The sequence below is a fragment of the Parasteatoda tepidariorum genome, chromosome 3 (assembly GCF_982258835.1).
Source record: "Parasteatoda tepidariorum strain Cologne lab strain chromosome 3, Ptep-v5.0, whole genome shotgun sequence".
Classification (NCBI taxonomy): domain Eukaryota; kingdom Metazoa; phylum Arthropoda; class Arachnida; order Araneae; family Theridiidae; genus Parasteatoda; species Parasteatoda tepidariorum.
This window is the reverse complement of record NC_141757.1, coordinates 814,265-841,883: the sequence shown is the minus strand read 5'-3', so window position 1 is coordinate 841,883 and position 27,619 is coordinate 814,265. Positions and strand designations below refer to the sequence as shown.

General features: G+C 28.4%; 1 protein-coding gene across 1 annotated transcript; it reads right to left on the bottom strand.

Moving 5' to 3' along the window:
* Positions 1 to 26,779, bottom strand: Cat (Catalase). The gene is made up of 11 exons (XM_016075627.4): positions 26,340 to 26,779; positions 25,094 to 25,227; positions 23,592 to 23,743; positions 22,619 to 22,800; positions 18,442 to 18,621; positions 16,062 to 16,253; positions 13,018 to 13,170; positions 12,793 to 12,931; positions 8,801 to 8,952; positions 5,018 to 5,173; positions 1 to 140 (listed from the first exon to the last, which is right to left on the bottom strand). The coding sequence occupies exons 1-11, from the start codon at positions 26,391 to 26,393 to the stop codon at positions 120 to 122; spliced, it is 1,515 nt and encodes a 504-aa protein (XP_015931113.1). The 5' UTR covers positions 26,394 to 26,779; the 3' UTR covers positions 1 to 119.
* Positions 26,780 to 27,619: the final 840 nt, after the last annotated feature.

Sequence of the window (27,619 nt, the reverse complement as noted above, 5' to 3'; positions counted from 1 at the left end):
TGAAAAACAATAGCTGTAAATTTATTTTAAATCACTTTATACTTATAAAAGGAATGTTACACTATATATATATAAAAACAGAAGAGTCTTTCCAAAAAGAGAAACAAATCAATCGGACCTTATATCTTGGCTCGTTCTTGCTGCGGAAAAAAAAAATCACTTTAAAATGTACTCTATGGCATTGTCTTCTGTTTATATACTACACTATATATATACTATACAGTTATATAATCTGCTACATTTTAGATTTTCAAATTCATAACTTTCCATGAATAATCCCAAGAATTTTTCATGACTTACCATGAAATTACCATTTTCTCCACAAAAACACAACAATAAATTTAAAAAAGTGTTATAATAATATTCATTGAAATGATAGGCGTAACCATAACTTTTGTACTCTGTGTTTTCATATTTATTCATTTTAAATTTAAAAAAAAAAGAGTAAAGAAAGAGATTAAGCAATAAATAAGATGAAAATATACAAAAGCAAACAACTAGATACTGTCAGGTGTAGTTATTTAAAGCTGTTTTACTTCTTCTTTAAAGTAAATAATATAAAAAGCCTAAACTAGAATTTTAAACTGTTAAATAAAAATATAAATAATAAAAAAATAATAAAAATTCAGAAATCACAAAAGTTTAAAAGATAATTTGCTCTTGAAGAGTTTTTTCTTTAATTTTTGAAAAAACACCATCATTTTTAAAGAACATGATAAAACATTTCATATTTTAATAGAATATGATAATGGAGGGGGTAAATTCCATTTTAAAAATTAGATTTTTCGGCAACATAAATCCGTGACTTTAAATGATTTTTTAAAAAATATAGTTAAAATCATGACAAATTTTATTCAATACCGAAATCCGTGATTTCTCATGACTTTCCAGGACACCCTGTATATAGCAATGAACAAACAGACTCTCTCACATAATAATATTAAAAGTTAAGAATGCTCGAAAATAAAAATATTGCAAAAGGATTTACACTGAAGGATGAATTAACTTTGACTGGAAGTCAATTTCTACTCAAAGTTTAATTTTTAAAAATTTGTAACTACTGATATGGCTATATTTAAGAAAGAATATTTAAAAAAAAAAACAAGAAATTGTTTAACACATTATTTTTCAGAATTTATAATATTTTAATAAATTAATATAATAAATGTAATAAACAAATATGAACTACCACTTCAGGCTTTAGTGTGCAAACTTATTTCATTTTCCCCTCTTTCTTTTTTAATTATTATTGTATAAGTTTCAAATTAAATTTAAAAAACATACCTTTTAATTTTGAATTTTTTTTTACTGCCAGCAAGAGTAAATTTTGCTACACGTAAATGTAGGTCAGACATTTTTTTGAAAAAAAGTTTTATCAGTTTTACATACCTTAAAAACATTTAACTTGAAACTATTTAATTTTAATAATGCTATTAAAGAAAGATGGTTTTATTCCACATTTTTTTTAGGCATTAATATAGTAGTTACAAACTAAATAAACACTTCTTGAATTTAATCTTTATTTTTTTTGCATATTCAAACCTTGCTATCAGATTGAGTAAGCTTACTTTTCACACTATTAGTCTATTTCCCCCGGGGAGCAGAAAGTTTGAACTTAATTTTTATCCTCTATTCGAGACACTTCACTAAATTAGGAACACAAAAAATTTAATACATTTAATGCAACTTATACAATAGAAATAAAAGAGCTACTGGAGTATGTAAAAAAAGATGGATGAAAAACATATTTAAAAAATAATGTAAAGTAAAATATGATGCCTATCAGCAGTGCTAAATTTGTGAATTAATGCTCTTCTATTTCATTTAATGATACAGTCAAACCTCGTTATAGTGAACTATCGGATAGAGTGCTATACACATATAATATTTTTTGCGTAGAGTGAACCAAAAGAAGAGAGGAAATTTTACAGTTTCTTCTTCATTTTTTTGGCCATTGTGAAATTTCTTCATAAAATACATACACCGATTTTAAAAACCATCGATTGAGCATTCTTTTTTTGTTTGCTTCTTCTATCTCAGTTTCCCAAAATAAAGGCCATTTATACGTTTTTTGTAAGCAAGTAACACATTTTTCGTTCATACATATTGTTCTTCAATCATTTTTGTATTTCTTTTTATGGCTCATTTATTTAAATAATGCCAGGGGTGATTGTGAGCCCAAGTCAAAATTCCGGAAAATTTCTTGAGTTTAAAAAAAAAAAAAGTTTTAATTGAAAAATTATAAAAGAATTTAAACAAGGTTTTTTTTCTTCCTTTTTCTCAATATTTCTTAGCTTACTTAAAATATATTTAAAATTTTACAAATACCTATACCATTTACACATACCTATGATGACCTGGAATTAAAATTTACAAATATGTCTTTCTTTCTTGAGTTTATGATTATAACAATTATTTACTGATAAAAAATAAATTTTAATCATGAATCATGAAGCTTATAAAATATCTCTCTTGCTCACCCTTACAAACAAATAAAATAAAATGTGTTTTTAAGTTCCACGTTTGAAAATTTGATTTCAGGAAACTTCTGTGATCAATGATTTTTTGAAACGTCTGGGCCTTCGATCTCCTGAAACTTCCGTATCACTGTTAGCGAAAATTCCGGAAATCCGGATTTTTTCCGGAGCACAATCAGCCCTGTAATGCGTCATGAAAGGGAGCAGTTCGGAAAAATGAGTTAAACTTGTTCGCAGTACGGATAGAGTGAGCTCCCGGTCATAGTGAACCGGTCCCTCAAAGGTTCACTATAGCGGGGTTTGACTGTATTTTCCTTTTCTTCCATAATTGAATCAATTCCATAATTCTTCCATAACCGAATTTAGCATCTGAAAAGAATGTAGTGCAGTTTGAATGATGAATTATTTAATGATCGCACTTTTCTGGGGGCAAAACTTTTGATGGACCCTCGCTAGAATCGAAAGTGACACGACAATAATCATCTCACGCACGTCTATTTTAGGTGCTTTTTTTAATCAAGCCAAAGAACATAATCAAATAATTTGGCAAAATATGAAAACTCAAAAGAATCTTACAAAATTTTAATAAATATAACAGTTATAAATTTTATGCATTAGCAGTTAAAGAAAGAACAGAATTTGGAGGTTTTTTAGGTTGCCAGGTTATTGGATAGCTAGAAAAATGGATAAGAGAATTAAATAAAAATTTATGAAGCTATTAAATAATACAGTTGAACCTGTTTATCTGGAACCTCTATCTCTAAAACCTCTATAGCTCAAAATTTCTATAATTCCCAACAATGCCTATCTAAAATCAATGCATTTTCCATCAATGTGTTTTCAAAATCTCAGTTTCTCAAACTTATAATAACAGAGCACAAATATCAAAACGTTCAGTAGAACTTGCAGACAGAGATGAACCCACAGGAAGTAGGGATGAAGAGGTGTTTTTCGGAGTTTCAATTACTATCCCTACACTTCCTTAAGTAGAAAGGAATACAGTGATTCTGTCAGTAAGTGAATGAATAGGGACCACCAGCTGTTCAACATAGATAAGAAAACTAAAAATTCATTTTCACCTCAAAATTTCAACCAATGGATCAAAGGATAACTAGAAGTGAACTAAAGAAAACAGTTGGTTCGCTAACTTGCAGATGCCATCGATGAAAAAAGTTCTCAAAAAATAAATGCGTTAGATGCTATCAGAATGACTGTTTTGCCTGGAGAAACGAGTCTCTAAAAACTATCCAAAATGGTATTAAAAAGCTGGTTTTAAGAATAGCTGTGAAGATGATGACCAAGAGGTTGAAGGCTGCAGTAAAGAATAAGAAGCTGTTGACTCTGAAAATGCAGTGGCAGATTTGCCAGGATGAAAGGCAATAAAATTTGGATTTAATGTTCACATTAATTTGGAAGATTTTTACAAGTGGACAACTGCCTGGCAACATGCGGAAATCATAGATGTCAAAGGAATATCAGATGAAGTAACTATTGATGAACTAAAAGTGAAAGCAAAAGAGGTAGAAAAAGCTGTAGAATTCTTATAAACTATTCTTGAATCCCAGGAAAATGTTGGCTATGAGGGATTTGCGTTCTTTCTAACCTTAGAAGAATAAGCGAAACAAATAAGATAATACGTCAAAAATCTTTGAAAAATTACTTTCAGTGTTAAATGTATGTTAAAAAAATGTTAAGTAGATGTATGTGGTAGAAACGCCAATATTTTCTACTAAAAACAATTAGAGCACTTTTAATAGAATTTCTAAATTAAAATTTTTTTTTTAAAAGTACCTGTATAACTCGAAACCTCTATTTCAAATTTTTCTACTTTCCCGTGAGATTCGAGATAAACAGGTTTGACTGTAGTACGTCCCGTTTAATTGAGAATTTGCTTTTTTAACATAATTGCAAACAGCCAAATTATTCAACAAAAAATAAGCACCTTTTAAGCACTTTTCAAGCATTCAAATATTTTTAAGCACTTTAAAAAAATATCATAATTAGGTAGGATTGGAAAGTTTTTGACAATTGATGGCTTTAACCGTCACGTCAAAAAAAAAAAAAACTTATGGCATTGTTTTTGACAATCGTAAAAATTTTTTAATCATGTAAATCGAATGGCCTTTTCATATGCTACGGACTGACGATGGGCCGAAATAGCTGGGGTTAAATTAATTGTGAAAACGTTGAATAGAACAATGTGAACAGTGTCTCTCTGCATAATTTGTAGCGAAAATCAACATGGTAAACGAAAAATCTCAATTTGGAAAGTGGAAAATGAAGCACTTTTTAAAAACACCCAATTAAAAGAGCACCTTTAAGGGCTTTTCAAAAAATGAAGATAAGCACCTTTAAGCACAACGCTACGCACCCTCTATAAATTAGCTTGAACTCTTTTTGTGGATAGCTCGAAAAATGGATTAGAGAATTAAATAAAAATTTATGGAGCTATTAAATAATAGTATGATGCATGTCCCGTTTAATTGTAAATTAGGTGGAACTCTTTCTTGAAAAATGGATTAAGAGAATTAAATAATTACTTTTAATTTGGTGAGCCTCTCCTTGATGCGTTTACCATAATCAGGATCTGCTTGGCTGAAGTTCTTGACCGCCCTCTCTTGAATAAAGTCTTTAGCATCCACAAGGTGACCAGCAATATTATCTGCCAATCTGTTTTTCTCTGCCTCATTCAATACCTTTAAACACAATCATTACTCATGAATATATTGTAGGGATGCACAACTTGTGGCCTGAGCTGATGTGCGACCACAACGCAATAAAAAATTTCTTTTGTTTTCGTTTAAACATTATAAATTTTCTTTGATTAAAATATTTCACTCAAATTTATATTACTTTATAAAATGCAATTTTTTTTTTTTTTGCACTTTCATTCTTTAAGCTTCTTTTTGGTCAGAATTTATATCCCCCTTCCCAATAATTATGTGTATATATATATATATATATATATATATATATATATATATATATATATATATATATATATATATATATATATATATATATATATATATATAATTTAATAAATTAATTATTGTGAAAAATGGAAAAAGTTTCTTAAAAAATGCAACAGTTTTTTTAGTTTTAAATAAATTCAAATAATTAAAAGTATTTAATTTTCTACAAATATGTTATTAAGTTTACTGATAAAAATATCTAGCGCTTAGAACACTAATGTTTAGATAAAAATCATTATATTTGCTGCAAACGTGACTAAATATGCATGCGGCCATTCGTTAATCTTCGTGCTGTGCAGGTGGCCCTTCACTCAAAAAAGTTGTGCACCCCTACTATATTGTGAGCACACGAATATTTATTTAAAACACTGGACTTAATCTTCCATCGAGTTGCATTTTTTAATTTTTGCTCTTAGCATATTGCTGCGTGCAACAGTTATCGCTAAAAACAGATAAAAGATCTGCAAAAACAAGCATAATATTAATTACTACTTCAAAAAAACACGTCTGATAACAAAAAAAGTGAACAAAGCTTTCAAACAAGAAATATATGCGCGCAGATAGTAATTATGAATAGGTATCCCACCATAGAATCGAGTTAACATGTCTTAAATACTAATGAAATGGAATTTTATTTTTGCAGTTATCGCTAAAAACAGATAATCAAAAGATCTGCAAAAACAAGCATAATATGAATTACTACTTCAAAAAAACACCTCTGATAACAAAAAAAGTGAACAAAGCTTTCAAACAAGAAATATATGCGCGCAGATAGTAATTATAGACAATATCAACCTTCATCTATGAATAGGTATCCCACCATAGAATAGAGTTAACATGTCTTAAATACTAATGAAATGGAATTTTATTTTTGCAGTTATCGCTAAAAACAGATAATCAAAAGATCTGCAAAAACAAGCATAATATTAATTACTACTTCAAAAAAAAACACGTCTGATAACAAAAAAAGTGAACAAAGCTTTCAAACAAGAAATATATGCGTGCAGATAGTAATTATAGACAATGTCAACCTTCATCTATGAATAGGTATCCCACCATAGAATCGAGTTAACATGTCTTAAATACTATAATGAAATGGAATTTTATTTTTGCAGTGGTAGACATATTACAATAGTAACCACATGATAATTAACCAAACTGAAAGAAAATATAAATTAATAATGCTTAAAGTAAAATATGTTCATTACTGATTTAGAGCTTTAATGGATTAAATCTTTGTGGCATAACTTTTTCGAGCTATCTGCGACGAAACTTTCCACTGATATCTTTCTGCAAGTTACTTTTAATAATAACAAATATATTTTTTATTAATTTGAAGCCACAAAAGCGTTGTATTTAAAAAATACTAAATAAATTTTTTTGAATTGAACAAGTAATTATTTTTTAATACTACAGGTGATATTCTCGCATTTTGGTGGCGGGGAGAGAACAAATTATTTCCTTCGTTGCATTCCGTAAATAATCATCACAATAAAAATAATAATGAAAGATCATGTATTAGTAACTGCCACAAAAAAGATCGATGACATAATCACGCAAATCGGACTCCTCAAATAAGTGTTTCGCTGCGAGATTAGGTTGCTGTAAAAAAAATAATAATAGCGATAACCGCCAAAAATTCAATAGAATTATTGCCTTAAAAAGTAAATACTCAAAAAGCACGATTTCACATTGTTTTTAATATATCAGGATATTTAAAAGCCTCGTGTAAATCAATATCTGCAGAAAATACAATCTAAACATTACATCGATTTACGATACTATCGTCGTAAATTGAATGCGTCAAAAAGGGATTATCTAGATGCATGATTCAAATATTACATGTAAATTTCCGTTGAAAATAAAGATAACATTTTTTACTTTTCAAAAGAAAACATTCTGCGACAATGCAGCCATGTCCTTGCGATTCTGCCACTGGGGATTTACCCTTTGACGGTCATGAACGAGTTCGGCTCGCAAGCGAATCGTGCTTCATAATGTGTGCAAACGAGTTCCGCTTGGGAGCAACATTTCGACCGTAATGGTTAGTAACAGCACTACTCACGCAGTGAAATTTTTCCGGAGTGCGCGCTGACGAGCTAAGCTCGTTCGCCATTATTATTCTGCATTGATTATGTTAATAACAAATCCTACTTGCGAAACGTAGTTAGTTTTACTGCCTACAGATGGCAGTATGGGTTCAATAAAAAAATTTTCATAATGAAGGGGGAATTAATTTTTTTACCTTGTTCTTTTTATGTGTATTTTGGCACCTTTTTTAGGGTGTTTGTAAAGTAAAATGGCTGAAAAGCGAAAGTTAGATAATTATGATGATAATGATACAGCTAATCAAGTTTTGAGTCTGATGAAGACTTTGTTAACAATATTTAGGTAATTAGTGCATTTAAATGCTTCATAAAGTTTTACATTAGTTGTATTTATTTAGTCCTTTCAATTTAATATTTGTCTTACATTTAAAATTAGCTATTATTTATATAATTGATTATAATCATTTATAATTTACTATTAACAATTATAATTTAGTAATTATTTTAAAGTACGTAAAAACTGTTATTTATGTACTACAAATAATTTAAGAAATTTTTAAAACGCATGAGGCCAGCTGTCTATGGCATCGCCAGAGAAGGCTGACATTTTCAGAAGAATGACGGGGGGAAAACAGCTGCCACTTTCGACTACTGTTTGCTCATAATACTGTGCGAATCAAGTAAATGAAACTGCTCATTTCCCTAACCGTCAAAGGATTAAATAAACTGCTTCTACTTTTTTCACCACTTTTATATTAACTTGTCTTCGTGTATGTCTGTTCGGGTGGAATTTTGTAATCGATTTTAAACTAACTTCTTGACTAGCTACAGACTTCAAATAAAACAAAAAAAAAGATAAAAAAAAAGATAAAAAAAAAAACAAAAAAAATATTTTTAAAAACCACGTTTATGTAGTGGAGAATAATAATTAAAAAATAAAAATTTGAAAACGAAAAACGTGGGACGCATGAAATACATAACAATATATATATACATTTTCTTATTCATACACATGCGCAGCCACATCCACATGCATATACACAGACATATTCCACATACACATTCAGATACAATTACAGATATACATACACATATTCTCACGAGCACACATACACACACTAATATAACATTACTGTTATGTATTTCAAATTTTCATTTTTTAATTATTATTCTCCACTACAAAAACTTGGTTTTTAAAAATATTTTTTATTTTTTAATTCTTTGAATAATCAATTTCTGGATAACTGTGAATAGTGGTCACATTCTCGCAAAGGACTATTGTTCAGAAGTGAATATATACCTCTCTGTAGAATATACCAGCTTGAGTGAAATTGTCGTCATCAGCACTGTTATACCTGTCAACATCTCCACTCACTTTGTGAGGTGTTGTTTTGTATTTAGAATTGTGTTCAGGACCACTGAAGCTATTCGGATAATAGTTGGGGGCACCATCTGAAACAACATTTCTATTAAAACATAACTTTGTACAGGGTATCTGCTACATTTTAGATTCATTCCAAGAATTTTTCATGACATAACAAAGTTACTATTTTCTCCTATAAAAACACAACAATAAATTTAAAAAAGCATCATAACAACATTAATTGAAATGATAGGTATAACCAAAATTGTTATACTCTGCATCCTCATATTTCTAGATATTTGTCTTTTCTTTTCATATTTCAAATATTTGTCTTTTCTTTTTTTCCCTAGAATTATATTTTAAAGATACAGTAGGGAACCGATTATCCGGAACGATCGGGACCATCACTATTCCGGATAACTGATTTTTCCGGTTTTCTGAATCGCTACAAAAAGCCGTTTTTTTATTGTTAAACCCAACTAAAAAAAATTTTTTTTTAGGAAATAATCTTGAAAAGAAGAAAAAACGATGAAGTAATACACTAATGATTATTTCCAAAATGATGGTAAGGTGAACATCTTTCAAAAAAGAAAGAAAAATCCTAAAATCTTATAAGGAAAAAAAAATTTTGTTTAAAAAATGGCGGGAAAATTTATCGAATTTCGTTCCGGTTTTCTGGTTTTCCGGTTTTCTGATTTCCGGATAACGGGTTCTGTACTTTACTTTTCTCGTTCATCTCATTTCGTTTTCATTCTGTTCTCAATTCGGAACACAAAAAAATTTGCCAATGACTGGCTTGCTTCAGCTAGAATTTTAAATTGATAAATTAAAATAAAACAATAAATAATAATAAAAATTCTGAAATCGCAGAAGCTTAAAAGATAATTCGCTCTAAAAATGATCTTTTTTCTTTCATTTTTTGAAAGAACACCATAACTCTTAAAGAACATGATAAAAACATTTTATATTTTAATAAAGTATGACTGTGAGTGGGGGTTTTGTTAAAAATTCAGATATTCAGAACACCATGAAACTGGGGCGAGGGTAAATTTAATTTTAAAAATTAGATTTTTTGGCGACCTAACTTCATGACTTTCCATAAATTTTTTTTAAAAAAAATAGTTAAAATCATGACATTTCATGAAAAATTTTGTTCAATAACGAAAATCATGACTTTCCATGAGTGCGGATCTATTATCATAACTGCAAACATGGATAGGAAAAAATCCAGAAATAATATAAATTTCATGATAATTGTTGCACGATGTCCTGCGACACAATTTTTTTGAGATATCTGAAACAAAACTCTCCAGCACTGATATCTCTCTGCAAGACACTTTTAATAATAACAAATCCATGCATTACTAATTTAAAATAACAAAAACTCTGCGTTTAAAAAAAAAATTATAAAAATATTAAAAAAATACCCATATAATTTTTTTAAATCATACATGTAATAATTTTATATTATGAGTGTTATTCAAGCATTTCGTTGGGGGTGGGAAACGCACAAACTATTTCCTTCTTAACATTTTGTAAATAATCATCACAATTAGAAACATAATTAAAAATCATGAAATCCAAAGTAGTAATTGCAAAAAAAAAAGAAATCACGCAAATCGGACTTCTCAAATGTGTGCTTCATTTCAAGATTAGGTTGCTGTAATAAGTATTAAATATTAGTGTATAAAAAAATATCAGATTCAAAAACTATGGAGAAATCAATAGCAATAACTGCCAAAAATTCCATAGAATCATCACGATGGAAAAAAAATATTAATCATGAAATCGGTTGAAAATTGCGGTAAAAAGAGCAACGAGGAAATCCCATAAATCTGACTCCTCAAATGTGTGTTTCGTTTGGGGATTAGGTTGATGTAATAAATAATGGAGAAATCAATAGTATTTAACTGCAGAAAATTCGATAGAATTATTGCCTTAAAAAGTAAATACTCAAATGCGCGATTTGAATTTTCCATATTGTTTGAAATATATCGGAATATTTAAAAACCGTGTGAAAATCACTATCGACAACTGCCGAAAATACAATCGAAACATTACATCGATTTACGATACTATCGGCGTAAATTGGGCTCTTCCAAATGTGATTATATAAATGCACGATTCAAATATTACATAAATTTTACATTGATTAGGTAATTTTACGAAGACTAAATTGTAAATTTCTGTAGAAGAGTAAATTTTTTTCTTTTTAAAAGAAAAATCTTTCAGCATGAACACTGTAGCGTTCTATGACAATGCTGCCGTGATTCTGGCATCAGGGAACGATGTATTAAATATTTTACACATAGGGAAATTTTAGGGATTTTTAAAGTCAAAGTAGAAAAACTACAATATTTTCCAGTTATGATTGAGAATAAACATACCTGAAATGTTACTTATTGTGTTTATTCATAATTTGGAATATTAATGGGCATTTAATTCATCAAAAATAGTTAAAAGATTTCTTTTAATTGATCTAAAAAGAGAGTTTGGAATAAAAATAAATGAAACATTTTAGAACAAAAAAAGTAAATAAATAAGGTTCACTTCATTATATGTATTAGTAATACTTATGTAATTATTCCAGCAAGCAAGCAATAGTCAGTAAAAAAGTTCTACTTCAATAGGAATTTTTTTTAGGAAACTTACTAAATTTTAGGGAATTTCTTAAACTATACATAAACCAGGAGAATTTTGATTAAACCAGTAAACCAGGAGAAACTGGCAAAATCCAGTAAAGTTGGCAGTTATGTATCATAGACAAATATGCAAATTTTTGAGATTTGAAAGGATTTTTTAAGTAAGCAAAATTGACCTTAAATTTTAAAAAAATTGCTGCCTTGTATCTCTTAAAAACACATATGTAATTAATATAACATTTCAGATATACATGACATTCTCTTAGCATAAAAATAATTACATACTTTATAGGGTGTGAAACAATAGAAAGTTTATAAAATACCCCCAAAATGAAAATCACTTATTTATTTTAATTGTGCAATGACAGTTCATTTAAATATAAAGAAGCAATGTTTTACTCATCAGATAATTTATAAAAGTCACTCTCTAAAATAACACTGCTTTTAAAATTGCAAGGGACTTCTTATAGCTATGATGTATGCTAGAAACAACTTTTGTTCTCACTTTTACATTAAATGCCTACACTGTTTAATGTTGAACCAATTTTAATTATGTACATATTGTTTATACAGAATTGCCACAAAATTCAGAGAAAAAAGTCCCTGTGCTTTCCTTGTAAATATTATACAACAACAACAATTACTGTGCTCTTGTGTCAGCTATATTGGGCTAACTATATTTATTAGTTTTAGTTGTCTAGTTGCCTTCTTCACGCCCTAACCTTGGACAAATTATACCCACTATAAGATTCTATGTAAATTCTTAATTATGAGGTGATACTATACAGCTTTATTGCTTTTACACTGCTGAAACCGGTTTGCACTTGTTTATGTTCGTGTTTCAATGGGTTAATATTGAAATGCAACACCTTAAAAATAAATACAAATAGGAAGTGTATAGAAACAATGAAAAACCAATGACATCCAAATTTAAATATAAAAGTATAGCCTATAAACTCGAGTAAAATATGTCATTATTAAAAACACTACAGCGCGTCTAATAATTGGGTCTAATTATTATAATATACTAATATAATACCTGATATAATAAATATACTATATTTATATCATTTAATGGTAAAATGTATCCAACTGTCGAATTTATATGATATGTCGTCTCATTCAACCCGAACGTAAACAGTCACGTAAAGACAATAAAGCTGTATAGTATCACCTGATAATTACATAGAATCTTAGAGTCCGTCTAACAATTTGTCCAGGGACAGTATGTACCGTGAGTTTTGGGACACGTACAGTGAAAATATTAAAATCCTAGCAACTGTTTACCCTGGTTTTCAGTCACACACTGAGGTCCATCTCTCTCGTAATTTCTGGGTCGCGCACGGTAGGGACAGTTGACAGGAATCTGGAGGTAGTTTGTGCCGAGTCTGTGTCTGTGGGTGTCTGTATAAGCAAACAAACGTCCCTACAAAGTAACAACAATTGCAGGTATTAAAAAACAACAATCATTCACATTATTTCATCAAGAGAGTGGAGAAACTTGAAAGTTACCTGAAGCATTTTGTCAGGGCTGGGTTCGATGCCCGGCACTAAATCGGCCGGAGAGAAAGCAGACTGTTCAACTTCAGCAAAATAGTTTGTGGGAGTCCTGTTCAGAACCATTTTTCCTACGGGAATCAGAGGAAATTCCTTGTGGGACCATACCTGTACCATAAATATGTTATACAATAAATATATTGTACAGTAAATATATTGTATAATAAATATATTGTACAATAAATATATTGTACACAGTCAAAGACAAATGTGAACTATAAACAAAACAGTTAATCAAATGGATTTAGAACATTTAGACACATGAAAACTGAGGGGGGGAAATTTTTAGAATTTAATACATACTTAAAAAGAAAAACAATTTTCCCAATACCTTTTCAATATATATATATATACATATGAATAGATGATTACATTCTTAGATTTCAAATAAACAAGGCATTCATTAATTGCTAAAATCACTGCAAAGATTAAAACTATTTTTAACACTTTATAAGGGAATTATACTTCCTACCAACTATTAAATATGCTGATATCATCAGCTGATACTTTCATAAAGGAAAAAAAAATTAATGAAATGCTTTGTTTACGTAAATACAGTAACAGGTTATGTAAATAGAATAACAGGTAAAAACAGTAAAGGTTAAAATGGGGTCTTCAGGAGAGAGACTAACACTGGAGAGCTCATCTCACTTGTGCATTTGTTCGTTTGTAATCAAATTTATTTGTAGTTATAAACACAGAATTTTGAAAATTTGGCAAAGCAATTTAAGTGTATGGTTGATTTCATAGTGTAAACAAAATTTTTAAACTCCTCACCACTTTTCTGCCAAAAAACTGGTCCTAAAATTCAAAACAATTTCCCTAAAAAAAGTTAAAAGAGAGAATCGAAAGTAATTTGAACTTAACTAAAAAAAAATTATTACTCCTTCTAATAATACAGAAGACAATAATTTACAACAGAATGAACATCCACTAACTAAATTATCCAATTAACCAGATTTAGATTTTGTAAATAGGGTTGAATAACTGCTTTTTCTTTTTCTTTTTTTTTTGTACTTAACTGTCATGCGAAAAAAAAGCCCCCTTCTCTCCAATTGGGTCTAATCCAGATAATTTCAATAAGCAGGGGGAACAAGTTTATACTATATTATTAAAGTAAAGTACCAAGAATATTTTTTGTATTTTTTTTCTTTAATTAGAAGAACAGTTTTCAGTTTTATTAACTTTCAAAACACATGCTAGAATATACAAGCTATTTTTTTATCAAGTTTCTGTTGATAGGTGCTTACTATGTTCTTTTGTCGACCCTATCGACCTCGGTTCCGACCCTTTCGAATAATAGGTCCTTAACTTAGCATTCATTTTATTAAAATTAATGTTCTGAATAAATATTTTTTATCAAATAATTAAAAAAAGAATTCAAAAAACATTTTGGAAAACATAAAATTTGTGAGTAACTTAACATTTTTTGTTAACCTTTTTTAAGTAAATTATTTAATTATTTTATGGTCTTTCTATGGTCTATTATTCATACTTCTGTGATCAATGAATTATTAATATAATTATTAATATAATTCTTAAATAAAGTGGTAATGAAATTAAATATTTTTGATTTATAAAATTTCATTAAAAATAATTTGTTGCTGCATAAAATATTAGATAAGTGAGAGGCCCCGATATTTGTGCTATAATCGTACTTTGTTAAAAACTAAATTGAATAATTCATAGCTCCCAACACGGATAGGACAGAAGATCTTATGAAATAGTATAAATATCATGACAATTGTTGCATAATGTACAAAATATTTTACACATAGGGAATTTTAGGGATATTTACAGTCATCAAAAAAGAAAAACTGCAATATTTTACAGACATTAAATATACTTGAAATGTTATGCATTATGCTTACTCATAATTTCGAATAGTAATAGGCATTTAATTCATCAAAGATAGTTAAGATTTCTTTTTCTCGATTAATTTAAAGAGTTCAGAATAAAAATAAACTGAGCATTTTAGAACATTGTGTATTAGTAATAATTATTAAAATATTCAAGCAAACAAGCAATGACTTCAAAAATTCCTATTTCAAAAAGATTTTTGTAGAAAAAAGACTCAATTTTATGGTATTTTCTAAAATGTATGAGAACCAGGAGAATTTTAATTAAAACAGTAGACCAAGAAAAACTGGCAAAATCTAGTAGTCTACTAGCGAAAACCAGTAGTCCATTGCAAAATTCAGTAGCATTGGCAGTTATGATAATTGAATTCATAAAATATCTCAAGAGAACTGAAATCACAAATCCAGTAAGAAAAATAAGAAAACTTAAATATTACGTACAATTAAAGGATGACCCCTCAGAACAAATTTCCCAAATTAAGAATTTGAATTAAATTTCATCTTTATTAATCAAAAAAGGGGAGATCGCAAAGTGATGAGGCTCTGTCGATGACCGTATTAAATTCGGAAGGAAAACTTGATTAAGTCACCTGCTTCTAAGCCTGTAATGGATGGGCCCCCTCTAATCATCTGGATAGCAGATTTAGGAGATTTTTGAGTAATCCTATCCCTCATCTCCTAGCATCAAAAATATACAATGTGATTGTTTGCTCGGCAATTATTTTTTAATATTATTCACAGGGTTCCCACTCAATTTCAGAAAGAAAAAAAAATTCCCAGACTCATCCAGGTAAATTTTAATGAAAATTGAAACCATATTTTTGGTTTCTTTAGTAACTTTGAGTGGTCACCATTTTTTAAAAGACGAAAATAAGAAACAGATTTCCCTGTATTTTCCCAGTTTCTAAAGAAAAACTAAATATTCCCTGTATTTTCCTGTTCTCCCTGTGGAGTGGTATTATTTCAAAGATACCTCAAAACTTTTTAAGATAATTGAAAATTGTTGCATCTATATTTCCGGTGCTTTGTTTAACTGTGCAAATAAATTTCTAGGAAAAATGTACAACTAAGCTTGATGTGACATTGCAACAATTTCTTAAAAAATGGGCATTAAATAAATATAAACAGAGTAAAGGTGACCTTTGTGAGATCGAAAGGATTGAACTTCCATGTTTCGGCTTGCTTGAAGGTCATGACCTGAATGTAGAATGTCCAGGATGGATATTTTCCAGCAGCTATTGCATTGTAGAGGTCTCTTAGAGAATAATCAGGATCTGATCCAGACAGCTCATTGGCTTTCTCTACGGGAAGGTTGTTGATTCCTTGATCAGTCTGAAACATAACAGACAGTAAGAGAGAAAGGTTGAGTAAGAGTTTTTTTCTTTTATATTCCAGTGGAGACTACATACAAGTAATATAAAAAAAGAAAATTAAAATAAATTCCTACTTATGACAGCAAAGAAAATTTTTATTTTAGTTACTTTTCATAGAATAATTAAAAAAGTTTCTCCAAATTCAGTTCTTAATCTAATCTAAAATTTAACTAATGAATTAATGTAATTGAACAAGGTATATAAATATCGAGAGGGAAAGTGTGTAAACTAATAGTAGGAAAATAGGTGGTATCAGATAACTATCAAAGTATGAATTTCGTGGACTACGTAATGTTCATAATTGAATGCCACAGCGAATACACAATAATTAAATGTGCTCAATAAACTATATTTTTTGTTCAAATAGAAAGAAATTATTCAAAATATGTGAAAAACTGAATCCCTTATAGTAAAATTTAAAAACAATGACTAATGCTCAACTGATCAGAAAATTCCATTTCGCTTATCCCTATTTAATGAATTAATTATTTGAAAAAATTGTAGTAACATCATCCACTAAAAAATAAATAAAAATTTATTTGAACTGGAGTGGATGAATAAAGAGTATTTTATGAACAATTGAAAATTTGAACAAGATAATAGGGAGAGTAGGAATTGGAAAAAAAAGAGGAAAAAGTGGAAATGTGTAAGTTAAATTTTAAAAAATTAAAAAATAACTACAGAGAATATTCATTTCATTTCATCAGTTACCAATAATTTTATTTAAATGCTCCTTCATGGAAAAGAAATATTAAATTTATATAATTAATGAAAAAAAGGATGTAAATTTAACCAGATTCTGATAATTTTACTAAGCTCAATCTTCTAGGATTAAAAAAAAAAAAATTATTAGGCTATATCAAAAGAATCAATAACATTTCGAATATAGCAAAAATTAAAAGAAACTCTGTTAAATTGACTAAACTTATAATCAGAGACCAGGAGTCAAAACATTTTCCATGCTCTAGTTCCACGATTTTCAGTATCCACAGGGATATAAAAAGTGAAGAGATTGCAAAGGCTGAAACTCTCAACTAATGAGGTTCAGGATAAAAGGTGTCCATTGTTTCCATATCAAGCATGTGTAAAACAACAGTCAGTAAGAGTATCCTTTTTTTACAATCTCTTGTCCAAGACACAGATTTATATTCAGTTTAAAGCCGACAAGAGGGTTCGTTAGTTCTATTTGATTTTCAAGTGGGAAGAAGATATATATGTCTAACCTTGACACTCGTTCTTCCACGATTTGAATAAATCCATTTTGTGTTTTTAAGCTGCGAGGAATGTATAATTATAGGCAAAAATTATAGGTCTACTTCAGTTTTTCAGACAGTAAAAAAAAAGCATCTCTAAGGGCTTTAAAAAAAATGAAAATTGAAAATAAGCACCATTAAGCACTTTTTGAAAATGCTATGCACCGAAGTACTGGAATTTTTATGGCCTTACTGCGACGAAACTCTCTGGCACTCATTCCTTTCAGCAAGATACTTTCAATAATAATAAAGATGTATGCTACTATTTTAAGGTTACAAAAACAACAAAACAATATAATTTTGATTCTAATATTATAGGGGATATTCTCGCATTTTGTTGGGGGGAACACATTCATTATTTCCATTATCGCATTTTGTAAATCATCACCACATTAAAAAAAAATAATAAATAAATAAATACCATGAAATCGGTTGCAGTCATGACCAAAAAACATTAAATCACGTGAATCATGACTCTTCAGAAAGGGGTTGCTCAAATGTTTGCTTCCTTTCAAAATTTAATTGTCGTAATAAATAATATCCCATAAAAATTATTGTGTTTTAAAAAACAAAGTGGGCATCTAAAGCAATAATTGCCACATAAAATCGATAGAATAATTGCCTTAACAAATGCAAGATTCGAATTTCCCCATAATGCCTGAAATATATACCTAAAAGAAACGTGGAAATCAATAACTGCCAAAAATGCAATCAAAGTGGATTTACGATTGAGCGCTCATGATTATTTAAATGCACAATTCAAATTTTATGCGTAGATTTCTGCAAAAAAGCAAATCAATTTATTTTTTCTACTTCCCAACCGAAAAATCTTTCTGCAAGAACTGTGTACCACTGGGCTATTATGCACCCTGTAAAAAAAATGTGAAAACTCACTTTGTAGTGGAATTTGCAGTAAACAGCTTCACCATCATCATTCACAAGTTTAAAAGTGTGTGATCCATAACCGTTCATGTGTCTGTAACCATTAGGAATACCTCTGTCAGAAAACAAGAAGGACACCTGGTGGGTAGTTTCAGGTCGCAATGAGATGAAATCCCAAAACATGTCAACATCCTATGAGGAAAGAACATATCTTAGTGGCAATAATCTAATGTTTAAAACATACTAAAATCATCGCCGCCAACATTTATAGGAAAAAATTCTTTTTACAAAGTAATAAAATTTCATAATTTTTGCATAATGTACTAAATATTTTAAAAATTGAGAATTTTAGGGATTTTAATAGTCATCAAAATAGAAAGACAGCAATATTTTCCAGTTATGATTGACAAAACAATGTTAACAATTACAATTTTTTCATAATCTCGAATATTAATATTTATTCAACTCATCAAAAATAGTTATAAGATTTTTTTAATTAATTTTAAAAAATAGTTCTGAATAGAAATAAACTGAACATTTTAGAAAAAAAAAAGTTTTGAATTTTCAATAAATGAGGTTTGCTTCATTATGTATTAGCAATATTTATTTAAATATTCAAGCTAGCAAGCAATAATCTGTACAAAAATCAGATTTCAATAGGAATTTTTTTTTAAGGAAACTTATTCAATTTTAGAGAATTTTCTAAAATGTACAAAAATCAGGATAATTTTAATTAAATCAGTAGACCAGGAGAAACTGGCAAAATCCAGTAGTCTACTGGAAAATCCAAAAGAGTTGGCAGCTACGTAAAATACATTAATGAAGTAGACAATTCTTCATAGTTTTTTATTCAGTTGATTTTGTAATCTAAAATGCTACAAATAAAAAATTAATAGTTTTTAAAAATCAAAATCCTTAACTATCATCTAATAAACTAGATTTCAGTTTAATTTATATTAATATTTTACAACCGTTGTGGAACAGCCGACCCGATTTCTCGGGTTTACGACTAGTAATGTTCAAATCCGTAGCCGCGTCATTTTGGAATGCAATCCAGAAGACAAGGGAACTCCTTGATCACATGTTGGGTGAAATTTGCCTTCATGGAGGACTTTTTGATGAAACTAACCCACATTTGGTTTACATGGAGAGGAAAACCACGAGAACCACCCTTGGTTAGCCTGACGGCAAGGGGACTATAACCCATGATCCTTCTACCAATGAGAATATTTTAAGTCAGCACTGTGGTCGGTTCAAACCGGACGCGCATCGACCAGCCATTGCTGGGATTCAAACCTGCTTCACCTTGCTGCAAGGCGAACGCTCTATCCCCTGAGCTGTCACAGATCTCATTTAAATGAGATCTCTGGACCAGTGTCTCGCAGAACTCTGTGTCTTCTTACTGTGTTCCGTTCTAATATCCATACTAAACCAAAAGCATGTAAATCAACTTCCTCTGCATTCAAGCATATAAAAATTAAAAACTAGACATTGTATATCAACTGTGATTATTTAGTTACACATGCACTTTTAAATATGGGTCAATAGGAGTAAAAAAGTAAACAAAATTAAAAAATATGAATTGAAATGATGCCCTGAAAAAAATTATACTCCACTTAGCAGAAAATTAATGAAAAACCCATTTGATAAATACAAATTTATATGTTTGCTTTCCAAAATCACTTTCTATTTATTAATTTTGCAAATGCCACACAGTGGTTTTGGAGGCGGTTATAAGAATTTCATTACAATAACTAATAACTGGCTGTTCCAAAACCACTTACTTAAAAAATATATATTTTACATCTCCTCAAATAAACATGTTAAATAAACTATTATGGCTTTGGAAAATTGTTCTTAGCTTTTAAGGTTAGTTAGATTTTATAGCAGAATTTTTGCAATTTCTCATTGTATAAATTGATTTAGATTTTTACTTTTAGAGAGATAATTTTTATATTGAATTTAAGTATTACATTTATAAAAATGCTCCTAAATAATTTGAGTTTTTTTTAATATAATTATAATTTTAAAGTAGGTTTTTATCCTTTACTGCACATTTTTATAACATTTCAAACTAACTTTAAATTCTTGAGACCAATTTTTTTTTAAAGGATTTAGCAGCTTAATGACACCTGGGTTGAATAAGTTAAAAACCTGTTATAATAAGTTTTATCAAGTCAAATATATTTGATTTTAAATAAACATTTATACTACTTTATTTGGTATGTATTCTATTCAACCTTCAGTTTAGGTGAAATGCTTTACAGTGGTGATCATAACTTAATTGTCTTAAAGGAATAAATATCTTAACTTTCTTTTTAATTGACTATTATCATGGGTGCCACTCTAAAATACGTTTTATCAGGTCAAATATATTTGATTTTAAATAAACATTTATACTACTTTATTTGGTATGTATTCTATTCAACCTTCAGTTTAGGTGAAATGCTTTACAGTGGTGATTATAACTTAATTGTCTTAAAGGAATAAATATCTTAACTTTCTTTTTAATTCACTATTCTCATGGGTGCCACTCTAAAAATATTTCAAGACGGAAGTTATTTTTTGACTAACACAGTCTGGCATAGTTTACCAGAATTTTCAGAAATTTATAACAGACTCCAAAATTCACCTTTCTATGATAATGGCTCCTATATTAAATCAATAATTTGTTTCTTCTAAAAACAATTAACAATATTTTTCTCTATTTTATTAATTTACTTTTTACAGCAAACAAAACAAAAATAAATTGCAGCTAACCTAGTTTATCTTTTTTCACACTAATCACCAAAAAAATATACTGATATAAACCGGCAACTTTTTCTGAAAGCCACTCATTTCTGTTATTTTTCCTTTCACCATTCTATTTTTTCTTACCTCTATAAATGTCTTTTCTTTGAAAAAAATAAATAATAATCGTAAATTAACTTTGGCTAGCATTTCAAAACGTCGGGGAAAAGTGTAAATTAAATCAGATTTATATTCAATAATAGTACAAATTTTGTTTATACAAGCAAATGTTAAAAGTTCAATCAATCCTACTTTTTCATTGCAGTGTGACATTAATTGATTATTTACAATAAAAGTAAAATAAATAGCTTTTTCATTAAAATTTCTTTCTTTTTTTTTTAATTTTAACAGAAAATATTCACATTTTTAAAGAAATAGAAAATTTAATTTAAAAAACAATTGGGGAAAGAAATAATTGATGGAATTTAGTTCACTGATTTTTTCCCAAGACTGACTTCAACCCAGTGGCAGAATTTTTTTAGGGCTTTCTGCAACATACTTCTCTAATACTAATATCTTTCTGCAAGATACTTTTAAAAATAACAAATATAAATTGTTACTAATTTAAAGTAACAGAAGTGTTAACTTAAGCCAAAAAAATTAATAAATCGGATCAAATAAAGTGCTTTTTTTTTAAATTGAATATGTAATATTTTTATTCTAATATTATGGGCGATATTCTCGCATTTTGTGAGAAGATAACACACTAATTATTTCCTTTTAACATTTTGTAATTCATCATAACATTTAAAAAAAATCAAAAAAATCGCGAAATCAGATCAGTAGCAGTAACCACCCAAAAAAAAAAATTTTAAAAAAAGAAAAGATAGACTGCTAAATCACGCGAATCGGACTCTTCAAAAAAGAGTTGCACTAAATGCGGGTTTTCATTCAGAGATTCAGTTGTAATAAATAATATTGTATTAAAAATATTGGATTTAAAAAGCTATGTGAAAATCAGTAGGTATAACTGCTTGAAAAAATAGAATGAAAATTTCTACAGAAAAGAACATTTTTTACTTCATATTCTTTATTTTTTAATTATTCTTAAATGAGAATAGAAAAATCATAAGCATTTTTTTTCCACCCCGTTACACGAGAAAGGCATCTTTTGAATATAATTCTGAAGAAAAGATAAAATCTTTTAAAAATTTCTGCAGAAAAGAAAACCAAAATTTTTTACTTCCTAAAGGAAAAATCTTTCTGCAAGAACTTGGTAACGTCCTGCGACAATGTCGCCAAGATTCTGCCACGGGGGATTCCAGTCCCCAGGACTGAAGAATGGCATCCATGTTAATATTATTTTTTTTTAAACAAAAATGTGAGGCATACTATTGTAGCGTAAATATTCCAACTTCAAAAAAAATGATAATCAGGAAGAATATGATTGTTTAAATACTTTTAAATGAGTGACAGGATTTCTTTTCTGTGTGTGGATGAAACTAGGAAAGAGCAGAGGATCTCTGATGAAAAAGATGGGAGTGTTATTTCCAACTAGATCCCAATTCCCATCTTCGGTATAGAACTTCACAGCAAAGCCTCGAGGATCTCTCACGGTGTCAGCCGAACCAGACTCTCCACCTTGAGTTATACAAAAAATACTTTAACTAAAGAACTATTCTTCACAGCCAATAAAAAAATATCTAATCAAAAAACAATATACTAAAAAAAATTTTAAAAAAAGCCTTCAACAATGGATATAAATATCCTCATATAGATGGAGACACACGTGGCTGTTTGGTGGTATACCAATTGCCTTCAAAGTATCGTAATTAAAAAAGTTATTTTTAATCATTATATAATTGAACAGTTGGAAATAGAAAAAATGTTCTTTCCACTCAAATTCAAATACATTTTTTTAAACTTGAAGTGGATTTTAGATTAGATTTAGAATTAAATTTAGAAAAATAATTTTAATTATTTAATAAAAAGTAACTAAAATAAAATTTTAAGGACCCCCATAATGGATAAACAAAATAAGAACAAGCAATTAAAAAATTAAAAATTGAAATGTAAATGCAATGAAAAATTAATGAAACACAATTCAAAAGTACACAGAATAAGACCGAATGATGAAACGCAAACTTTAAACGCTATTAATTTTTCATTGCACATTTCAATTTTTGATTTTTTAATTGCTTGTTCTTATTTTGTTTATCCATTATGGGGGTCCTTCAGGCCACAGTCAGTTTTTGTTATTACCACTGACGACAGAAAGGCTCCTGTATGTTGGTGTCTCCCCTGTTGTTTTGCTATTATCTTTAAAATTCTTCGTTTTCTGCACCTGATTTGTGTTTCAAACTTTCTAAGTCATTACCTGGAAATCTGGTCATTAGATTTCAGAACAGAGAGTGATTGAAAAAAATACAAACCAACAGTAGAAAATCTGACAAGAAGTGGTGTTTTTTTTCCTATTTCACTAAAGATTTTAGCTTTGCAGTATTTTGTGATATCGTGAGTCACTTCAAAGTAACCAAAAGCTCCTGCACCTTTCGCATGCACAACTCTCTCTGGGATTCTTTCCCTGGAATTATTGATCAATGATATTTATAAAAGCTCTTTATAGTCTGAACTATTATAATTAGATTCAATTTAGTAAATTATGCAAACAATTTAAATACAGAACATTTTTTTATATAAAACAGACAGTTTCTTTTTTCTTTTTTACAATGGAAAAAAGCATGGAGGAATATTCTTCAAACCCAAGTAGAAGAAGCAATTCAGACAGAATAGACAAGGACAGAATAGATTAATCCATGGTTTAAACCGGCCTGTCCAAAACCTTCTTGCTCAAATTGTACAAAACCCTTTTAATCAAATTATGTCACAATTTGAAGAAAAAAAATAGTGAGAAAAATAAAAGGTTAAATTTTGAACAAGAAAAAAAAATGAAGACAAGTTTTTGTTTTATTAAAAAAGTTTATTATTACTTTTAATATAGTATTATTTATCCTTATGCAAAAGCATAATTTATCAGCATTAAAAGCTTATTTATTCATATTTGAAGAATAAGGTATTCACTCTTCTTGTTCAATGAATAGTGGAGCTTCAAAAGTTATAAATCTTTTCCTGTTATATTATTTTCCTTTAATAAGTTACTAAGCGAATTGTATAAAAAGTATCAAATATTCATCAACCTATGTAATTATTATGCATACAATGGTTACACATATAGAATTTTTACCTTTTACTAATGTTCAAGATTTTGTACAGTTGAGGAAAGTTTTAGTCAGTTTAGGACACTAAAACTCAGGTGTTCTGTCCAAAACCAGTTTAGTACACATATAATTTTTAAACAAGTAAAAACTAAATGGCAACAACTGGAGAAAAAAAAAATTATGAAACTTCCTTAATCAAATTTTTTTCTCCATATTTTATGTAAATGAGCATTGCAAATCTAAATTTACAGTTACATAAAGAACTGTTAAAATAACATAATCAAATTTTATTAATATAGTATCACTAAATTAACAAATCACATACTAAACATAGACACTACTAAAACACACATTGAATTCCAAATAGCATACTCATTCTTTATAATCAAATGCTGTTTAAATATGAATACGCAAACTAACTCTTAAATATGAGATATGGATTTTAAAATAAATAAGTTAATTTTTTTAAAAAAGTAAATGTGAGAAAATTTGACTCTCTCTATCAGAATTAATTTCCATTAAATTATTATTAAATAATAATTAAATAATTACAAACAATTAAGTATCAAGTTAATTAATATTGCATTAAATTTAGTTTGAGCTATCATAATAGTTATTGCTAAACAATTATATTGGTCATTTTTAGTTTCTTTCATTTCTTTCTAGTTTCTTCTAACGTCTAGTAAGAAATTTGGATGCAATGTTTCGAAACATACCTATCAAAGTGAGCCATTTCTTCCAAATAGACAGCATCTTGCAACAGTAGAGGACCCCTTGGGCCAATGGTCAAAGAATTCAATTTATCACCAATAGGACATCCAGAAGCTGTTGTTAATACTTCACTCTTGCCCTAAAAATATTTTTATAAGTCTGAATTCACAGTTCTACTCATAAAATATAAAATCACGGTTGGAAAAAAAAATTTAAAAAAAAAAACGTCTAAACAATTTTAAGGTTAAATAATAATTTACATTGTAAATTAAAAGTATTTAAGTTATAAGCTATAATAATAAAAAAAATGTCAACTATAATTTTATCAATAAACAATTAAAAATTACTTTCATTCCATAAACATGCTAACACAATAAAAAAAGAATAACTGGAGATTTTGAAAATACTTATACCATATCTGCCAACATGCATAGCATAATAATATACAAACTATAATATCAACATATAACTTTAAATAATCATAGTAACTAAAAAAAAATCTGTTTTGGAGAAATATTAGACTCGGTTAATTACAGATTTAACAATAAATCTAAAAACTACTGATTTATCAATAAATAAGAATTAGAATACTTTAGTCATTTTTAACATGATGATGCTTTAAGCATATCAATATGCTTATAATGCAACAATAAATATAATAAACATTGATTATATTTTAAATGAATTTTGAATATATTTCAATATCTTTGAATTATCCTCTTTTATATAAGCATTGTATTTTGAAAATATTAGAATTATTAAACACATACTGCATACATACAAAAATTCGTTTTGCATTTATGTATTATTTATTTGGTTGCATTATTTAATTGAAAAAAAATTCTAAAAATAAAATTTAAAAACTACCTCATTAATGCTTTTGAATGTAGCAAAGCACTCAATATATCAAGATGACACTGAAATATAGTTAAATGTTATTTTTTAAAAAAAAATAGCTTTTCAACAGAAAAATCTAATCCATGCTTGTTTTTCAATGACAATAATAGAATGATGAACATAAATTCTTTACCTTATACTTCTTGCTATTCACTCTTAATTCCTGATAGCGAGGAATAAAATAAAATCATAAATTAATGCAAACATACGAAATGCAATAAGAAACAAATGATACTTAAATTATTTGTTTATGAAATTCGCTTGCGTATTAATAGCACAATTGAGAAGGGAAAAAAAAACAGATGCAAAAATTATTTCTTAATCTGAAACAAAATAATAAATTTAAATAAATACCTTTTGGCTCTCTTTGTATTCGCTTAATTGTTCGGCAGCTTTGTCTCTCGGCATTTTGGATGAACAAAAACTGAATGCGAATAAATTCTTGCCTCCTCTTTCCTTCACAACAGTCACGAGGCAAATGTAAACATTTATTTATATTCCCCTATCAACCACTCATAGTCCATCGACCGAAGTCTCAAAAGTAGTTCTATAATTAATTTTCGTTCCGGTATTTGAGGGGCAGTTTTATTCTACCACAATAGAACACAATCTCGGATGGGAAACATAAATTCATCAAGTTCTCTAAAATATGACGGTCAGTTAATTGTTAGTTATCAAAACAAAGAAGAACTATTTTGTTTTCATTAATTTGCCCAAGAATATCCGAAGAAAAGCGGTCTTTGACGCCACTTAGAAATGAATGGACCAATCAAATCTTAAGGAGTTGTCTTGTCTGTTTGTTTCCCGTTTGTTCTCGTTTCTTTTGCATCAAAAACGCTTAATACCTAATATAAGTACTGTAAAGTTTTTATATAATTATAGTTTCCTCAAGATTTTAATAACGTTTTTTTCTTCTTTTTTTTTAAAATCCTAAATCATGATGACCTTATCACTTGTTTTCATAATTAAAAGCATTGAGCAATATCAGACTGTGTCAATTATAGTTATATATGAGGGGAATGCCTCTGCAGTAATGATTTTTTTTTCATTATTTTCTGAAGAAATTATGAATTCTATAGAAAATATAAATCTGTCCCCCACTCTATGAAAATTTTAATTTGCATCAACTTTTTAAGAATTGCTATCCTACAAAAAATTTTCTGATTTTCTTTAAAAATCTTGGGATATTTCCAAATTATTTATTAAAACTATACTTCTTTTCTTTTTATCACAGTTATCACTTAAATTGTTTTAGTAACCACTTCATAAAAATAAATATTTTGAAATTTAGTAGGGCACAAAAACTTTATTTGTATAAGATTTACATTACATTTAACTGATTTTTTTTAAATCTCTTGTTTGGCAAACTTAGTCTTAAATCTTCAACTAAAGCTTTTAAACTTTCTTTACTATATAAAAAAAGTGTATTTTACTGACACTGAACATACTATTTTGTTACATACTTTATTTTAACAATTTAAGGAAGTTTTAGTTTTCATTACTTAAAAGTTTTAATGTTTTGGTATAACATTAATTTTTAAAAATATAAAATTGATTTGGAGAGAAGTGCGAACCCCCCCCCCCATTTCTTGATGATCAAAGAGCAAAATCATTTTGAAAAAAATGTTTACACT

Bases quoted from the DNA above. Each gene is read 5' to 3' on its own strand.
- Cat (XM_016075627.4), bottom strand. From the start codon at position 26,393: ATGCCGAGAGACAAAGCTGCCGAACAATTAAGCGAATACAAAGAGAGC. The intron at 18,622-22,618 runs GTATTTAAACAA...CTTTCCTCATAG, and splicing joins ATCCTGTCACTCATTTAAAA to GATGTTGACATGTTTTGGGA. The intron at 141-5,017 runs GTAATTATTTAA...TTTTTTCCGCAG, and splicing joins AGAGGCTCACCAAATTAAAA to CAAGAACGAGCCAAGATATA.